General features: G+C 39.2%; 1 protein-coding gene across 2 annotated transcripts in view; it reads right to left on the reverse strand.

Annotated features, from left to right (window-relative positions):
- The window catches only part of LOC137993535 (E3 ubiquitin-protein ligase rnf213-alpha-like), a 191815-nt gene that overhangs the window by 62153 nt on the left and 122162 nt on the right, over nucleotides 1–7500 (reverse strand). For both annotated transcript variants that reach the window (XM_068839453.1, XM_068839454.1), the window contains exons 28-31: nucleotides 7202–7310; nucleotides 6932–7103; nucleotides 5569–5764; nucleotides 4831–4946 (exon numbers count right to left, since the gene is read on the reverse strand). In XM_068839453.1, coding sequence (XP_068695554.1) covers nucleotides 4831–4946; nucleotides 5569–5764; nucleotides 6932–7103; nucleotides 7202–7310 — 593 coding nt within the window. The remainder of the gene's footprint in view (nucleotides 1–4830; nucleotides 4947–5568; nucleotides 5765–6931; nucleotides 7104–7201; nucleotides 7311–7500) is intronic.

Here is a 7500-nt window from a genome sequence, read left to right on the forward strand (position 1 = left end):
TTTCTATTAAAAAAGATTTTTCCTTTAAATTCCTTATAACTTTTAGATATAATACTTTCTAGCTTTTATTGTGATGGTTGCCTCTTATAATTAACTTTATATTGTTCACTTGGAGACAAAAATTATCTACTATTGTGAAAGTTGTCTCTTCTGTCTATAAGCTACCCTATTTTGTCACTAACTCATTAGCACTTGTTTGTAAATTTCATGCAATTAAGCAATCTGTTTATTCCGTAATTATCACTCTTTCACGTATTTAAGATCTTGTAACCGACTTAGTTCTTGCCAAGCATTTTTAGTTTTTAGCTTGTATTGTGAACACTGAAGAAGCCCGAAGGGCGAAACGTCTGTTCCCCTACAGCGAATATAACGTTTACAAGAAAGACAACTTCACAGCATAGTGACTTCAAGTTTCATGTTTATACAATCATCAAGCTACAGATCTTTAAAGTCGCTACGCTGTGAAGTTGTCTTTCTTGTAAAAGTAAACACACAAAGCAAAGATCAGCTGTTGCTACTCTGAGTTTCACGCCGGTTGGCGATGTTCAGGTTGCCTGAAGATCGCCAACCGGCGTAAAACTCAGAGTAGCAACAGCTGATCTTTGCTTTGTGTGTTTACTTTGTTTTCTTTCTACTTGTAATGGTATTGAGCGCTCTTCTCCTTCACCAGTTGGCCTTTTTTTAAGTTACGATTCTGCTACTGTGCAGATCGGTATTCTCACAGGCCCCGTTCAGGGATTCTATTACTTTGCCAGCGGGCTATTGACCCGTGGCTATATATATATAGCCTGCACAAAAGAGGATTGCCTTCCAATAAAAAGCACTTTATTCTAAACCCAATATATGTGTGAAACTTGATTTTCGTAAAACAGTGCTCAATATATAGAAGTAGACTTGGCATGACTTGGCATTTTATTACTAACTAGTTTCATAGCGCACAAGAAGTGCGGCACTCCTCAGATAAAATAGCCTGATGAGTGGGCGACCACGAAACAGGCTTGTAGGGATGAACTTGTAGTTTATTTGTCTTTTTTCTTCCATATATATATAATCCAGGTGATGTGATCAACAAAAGGGATAACTTGGCATTTTATTACTAACTAGTTTCGTACCGCACAAGAAGTGCGGCACTCCTCAGATAAAATAGCCAAATGAAAAGTTCGTTACAACACTTGCTGATGATAGATGTACTTACGCACGCGCAATTTGGATTTTAACAGCTGTAAGCGCGCGGAATTCAAGTTCTTTAGGAGAAATTTGTTGGCGTGCCTACAGGAAGTTACCAGCTCATTACGCTTGTTCAAGGTCACCAGTTCGGGTCTACAAAAGATAAAATATTTCTCCCACAGGCACAAATTACATCGGTTCGAGACAGGGTTGTAAGGAGAGGTTTGTTTAAAAAATTTCCAGGTGATCTTGAATTTCAATCTTGCTTCCTTCAAACACCAAACATGCTTACTGAGCTCTGTACTGAGTCTCTTGTCGGGGTTGTTGAAAGAAGATTTGTGATTGGCAAATCTTGTTTTAAAAGAGTTCTCAGTGAGTCCAACATAAGTTTGGGCTGGCCTGCTCTCTTCAGTTGTCACTGTAGCTTGGTAAACCACGGATGATATAAGGCAATTCCCGGCCATAGGGCAGTCTGCTGGTATTTGGCAGTTGCATGCTTTCAAAGGTGGTGGTGTAGATGTTTTCAGTAACGTTGATTTATTGTTACCATCGATCTTCTGCTTGAGATTGGGCATGCAACAGTAGCTGACCTTTACTGTGTTGCGGTTGAAGATTTTGTGCAATACACGACTTTCAGGGAACTCTTCGTCGAGGATTTTAAGGAACGTTTGTCCAACGTTTGTAGCCACGTTCTTGCTAAAAGGTGGGTTGTACCAAATGATGTTCCTGTGGCGGTTCCTTCTGGTGGAGCTCGAAGACTGTGTAATTCTTGGTGTGAATGCGAGCCGGTGATTGTATCCGCGGTCGTCGAGGGCTTTCTGATAAAGAGGTGCCGCTTCGTTAAAAGAATGTTATATATATATTAACCTTACGTATATATATATATTCGCCGAGGCTTGGACTGTGAATCCATTTGTGATCCTCCTGGGGGGCAGGGATGCGCTGTTGGCTCGGGAGACCTTCTTAACTTGCATACAAATTGTCCTCTTCTCTCTCGTCCGCCTGTGAATCATCGTTCTGGTTGATCCAGCGTCATCTAGTTGGGGAAAAACATTGGCCCGGCATGACCACGTAATTCCCATTCACTTTTCAGATTGGCCAGATTGCATGGTTGCTCTGATAGTGTAGTGGTGATCACACCCAACCGGTAATCAGGGGGACGTGGGTTCAAACCCTGCTCAGGGCATGAAACGTTTTTCTCCCAATCAAAAATGTCTTCCAGGGGCTGTCCGTCCTTGGTCCTTTCAAAACTTCATTAATTAATTACATTTCGCCGAGGCTTGGACTGTGAATCCATTTGTGATCCTCCTGGGGGGCAGGAATGTGCTGTTGGCTCGAGAGACCTTCTTAACTTGCATATATATATTTATATATATGGAGAATGAAAAAATGAGTCGCTGGCGAACTTCTCACAGGTCTAGTATATTTTAATCTCGTGTAAACGTTTCGCCCTTCGGGCTTCTTCAGTACACGCTACAAAACTAAAAACTAAAAATTTCAAGCTCACGATACAACTTTTTAAAGACATGTTTCGGCATGATTCATGCTTCCATTTTGGGCCCTTGTACCTCTGGCAAACATACCACACAAGACTCGTTCTCTTTTGTGAATGAATTCACTAATATTCAATCCCAGAACTAATTTTTGATCTCGTTTGACGTTGAAAGCTTTTTCACTAATATCCCACTTAGTGAGACAATCGACCTTGCCGTAGAGACCATTTTTAGCACAACCCTGAGTTTCCTATTAACAAGGCTAATCTTAAAGAATTGTTTACTTTTTCAACTTCACAAACCCATTTTCTGTTTAATGGTTTTTTTCTATGATCAATGTGATGGAGTTGCTGTGGGTTCTCCCTTAGCACCTATTCTCGCAAATTTATTTATGGGGTATCATGAAGAGCGATGGATAGATAATTACAAAGATTCTCAGTTGCTATATTACCGCAGATAAGTTGATGACACTTTCTGCCCATTTCACAATGAGCAGGACACGATGAAGTTTTTAAGTTATCTCAACTCTATACATCTTAACATTAGGTTTACTTTTGAAACTCAACTCAATGGTAAACTCCCCTTCCTGGATGTTCTGGTGGATAACTCGGGGGCTTCTTGTATCACTTCAGTATATCACAAGAGCACTTACACTGGGCTTCTCACAAATTCTCTTAGTTTTACCTGCTTCAGGTATAAGGTTGGTCTGACTTACACATTGGTTGACAGAATTTTTGAAATCAACAACACCACCACTGGACGGGTAAAAGATCTTCAACAACTATCTATAACTCTTCAACGCAACTCCTTTCCTAGTGGTCTTATAGGTAAGATCATTGAGGGATATAAAAACAAATTTTCTTTTAGACCAACTCAAAACATCACTTCTACTACTGGGAAAAACACTACAGGTATTCGATACTTCAAACTGCCATTTGTGGGTGATTTCTCTACCGTCACACGCAAAAAACTAAAAGACTTGTTGGACGTTTATTGCAAAGATATAGACATCAGAATTGTTCTTTCTTCTTTCAAAATCAAGATTTTTTTTCAGTTTCAAAGATCCTATTCCAGATGCATTAAAATCTATGGTTGTGTATCAATTTACTTGTGCGGGGTACAACTCCCGTTAGATTGGCGAGACGTCACGCCACTTTGCAACCAGGGTAAAAGAGCATCTCTCGACTGACAAAAATTCTCATGTATTCAAACACCTGAACTGTTCACCTAGTTATAACCGCAAGTGTTCGGTTGATTGTTTCAAGATTGTAGATTCAGTCAAAACTAGACATTGTCTTAAGCTTAAAGACGCGATCTACATCAGCCGCTTAAAGCGAAAACTAAATGCGCAATTACAAGACAACAATGATTTTTGCTTCTTGTGACTTGATTATGTAATTAAGACTCGTGCACTTACAAGCGCAAAATTGTAACTGTTACTGTATTTTAAATTTCAAATTGCTAACGAACTCAAATTGTAAACGTATTTAAAATAGTGGAAAAGGAAACAACACAATAAACTGATAATGGCATGAAAGTCAGCAAAATATGCTGTCAACGTCTTTGAACGTGAACAAAGTTATGAGCAGACTGTAGAGATTTAATCCTACACAAACTTATACTCAATCATTTTATAGAGTAGAGAATTTAATACACTGTGTTTACTAAGTATAAAATAAACCATCCGTTCGAAGGAGAGAACAATTCCAGCGGCACTTGAAAACACTGACAACTCTGTCATCCAGACTTAGCATATTCTGTCTTTCATGGATGAAATTTCTTTTCCAGTAGGCAAAAAAATCCTTGTTTTCGAGTTTTCGACTCGCAGTGACAATTAAAATGATTTGATTTTTCCCCTGAGATCGACATGCTTTCTTTTCACTCAAATTTTGAACACTGCGCTATTAGATCAACAATGGCTTTTTACGAGCGGGTTTTTTTGCGCGATATGAAAATTAATGAGAGGGGCATAAATAAATCAATCCACTTCTGGCTAGCTGGTATGTTGGCTGATAATGTCCTTCGCTTCTCGGCCAAATACTCATTTTTCAAACAATGCCTCAGCCGCAGACATTATCAGCCGACATCCTTGCTGCCTGAGAGGGTTTATTTGCTAAATATCTTGATAATCATTTAAAGCACATAGTATTTCAAGAGTCAATTTCCTCACCTACTTTCCCAGCTCCGTCTGAGTTTAAACTGTTCAATCTCTTGTCTCTCAAGTTCCGCATCATCTTTCGCAAAAATCACTGTGTTCTCGTCCGTTAGGGATGGCGTGGCAAAATCCTAAAAGTTAGATCTCGTAGGTTGCAATAGGAAATGCGGACATGAAATCATGTGAAGCTATGATCCTCGCAGTTATGAAGTGGCTTCATAGCTCAGTTGTTTAGCACCGGCATCCGGCTTCTCCACGCAATCACTGAAATTGCGTTCATAACTGCGAGAATTACACCTTCAATTGACTTTAAATCAATCAGGCTCTTTGGTAGTGTCAAAAAATTCATGAGAGAAAAGGGGAATCTTTGTTTACATTTTTGCCTCATTAGCACAAAGCTATCGTTTTCTACTTAGTCAGCCAAGAATCAAATTTAAATGCGACATTCCAAATAACCTCTGAGCAATGATGCTTTGAAAAATTCGAAATTTTGCAAGGATGTATGGGATCTTTAGCTCTTTTGCCACCCAAGAATGTACATGTATAAGTTTTTTATGGCTTATAACTGGCTCCCTATCAAAGCTAAGAGGCTTAAAATTCGAGATTACACTAAGTTTGACAAGTTCTCTTATGTTCTGTTTTGAACTATTTGTACATCGGACGATACTTTCTTTGCGTTTGCTCACAGAAGGTTACAAGAACAAAATATAACCAAGGACACCAGAAAAGATTCTCCCATAAGAAGCTACTTACTCTTGACATTTGTATCATGAAGCGTACGACAAACGAGCGAAAACCTTCAAGATTCAGTACATTGGGCCCCGCTAAAATTGCTCTCATCAGCTTCATGTCACAGTAAACACTCTCTTCACAGTCTCTGAGCTGGGAGTTTAGAAAACTGACAAAATGGCGAATTTCTGACCAAGACGGATCAGGAATGCCGCAGTTACTGTGAAGAAGAAATATATGAGTACATTTTCATAATACAAAGACAGATTTACACGAACCCAATCGAGACCAATCATCTAATACCAACACGGTTTTAAGCATCCCCATCATTCATAGTCCTTGGTTATTCCACACACTGTCAACTTGTGGTACATCAAAGTTTACTTGGGTAACATACATTGATCCGTGGATCTTTCCATTATCACTCGTTTTGGAATTATTCCGTGCTGTTTTACAAGTACTGAACTGAATGAAATTAGGGAGATTAACCACGAGGCGTTCTTGAGCCACGGACGGAAACTGGAAATCAGCTCACTCACGTCGGGTGCTTAAGCTCCCTATAATAGGGAGCTTTAGCATCGACGACGGCAACGGTAACGAGAACGTCGTCGTTAAATGTGAATTCGCGTTATTGTTATCACTTCGCGACTATTCTAAGAATTTTAATGTGACAAAGGTGTGGTAAACCATCATGAACGAGACTAGTATGAACGGCGTCCAATTTAGGGGAGAAAATGAAAATGTGTCCTCAAGCGCTGACGTTCTCCCTAAAACCTCAAATTTGGTCATTTCACGTTGTTGTTTTTCTGACGATGGCCAAGAAATAGACAAAAATGAAAAGATGCACGTGCAGAGAGTGCAAAGCTATTGCTTTTGCTCTCTAAATATGCAAATTTGTGACGTTCTCGTTACCGTCGCCGTTGTTCTTGCTAAAGCTCCCTAATGTTTGTCACAACGGAATCTCTCTAATTGCCTGGTTACCTAGTGTCTTCTTTCCGTCGTGGAGGGTAAAAGCAGATTTCGATGTCTAGGCTTCTTCCCCAAAAATGATCGCGTATTCGCAATTTGACTAAAGGGAATAAAAGCCTTTAGAGACCACACTTGTTTTTCCCCGGGTTCTCATATTTGGGACCAGGAGAACAATGCATTCATTTTAAGAAGATGAAGGACGCACTAGAAGCTCACTAGGAAGAAGACCCTGAATTGTAGTATCCACATACCCATTAATTAATGTTTACAGTCTTGACGAAACGATCAAAATTATGGGTGCAATACCTAACTGCTGTCAACTGCTAAATGCTTAGCAAAGTAGATTGAGGTTTAACGAAATGGTTGCATAACTGCGAGCATAACTCTAAAGTTCTTAACATACTTTTACTTTACCGACCTGAGCAACAGTGCGAGGCAAGTTCTTTGGTTATTATCGATGTTTCCAGGCACAAACGTGAAGTTGTCCATGTTTTCTCCTTTCTTTAAAAACTTAAGATATTGATAAACTCTCTGAAAATGTGGACTTTTAAATTCTTTTCCATCCATCCGAGGATTAAAATCATTTGGATCTGCAGAGAATATAGAAAATTATCAACAAAAATGATCAGATGAAAACCATTTCTGACATTTCTTGAGCAGATACAAGATTTGGCTGAGGACTATATACCTGGTTTCACTTGCAAGTTACACAAGACCGTTCTTGGAGAGGCACATGAGATGGTGGGAAGGAAATCATAGAATGGTCCCTTTGATAACGAAGATACACCCCTTTGTCTCTAGAAAAGAAATCAACGAATTTTCAATGAAAACCAAGTTACCATAGAAATGTCTTTTACATAAAGGACCTGAACTTTGATGTTATCATATACTTAAATGACCACTTCCTTTCTTTTCAGGGACAATCATGAACAATTGTTTACCGACACTGAGTGAAATAATTGTTTTAGTATGCACCACACAAGTTGT

Source organism: Montipora foliosa, chromosome 2 (assembly GCF_036669935.1).
Source record: "Montipora foliosa isolate CH-2021 chromosome 2, ASM3666993v2, whole genome shotgun sequence".
NCBI lineage: Eukaryota > Metazoa > Cnidaria > Anthozoa > Scleractinia > Acroporidae > Montipora > Montipora foliosa.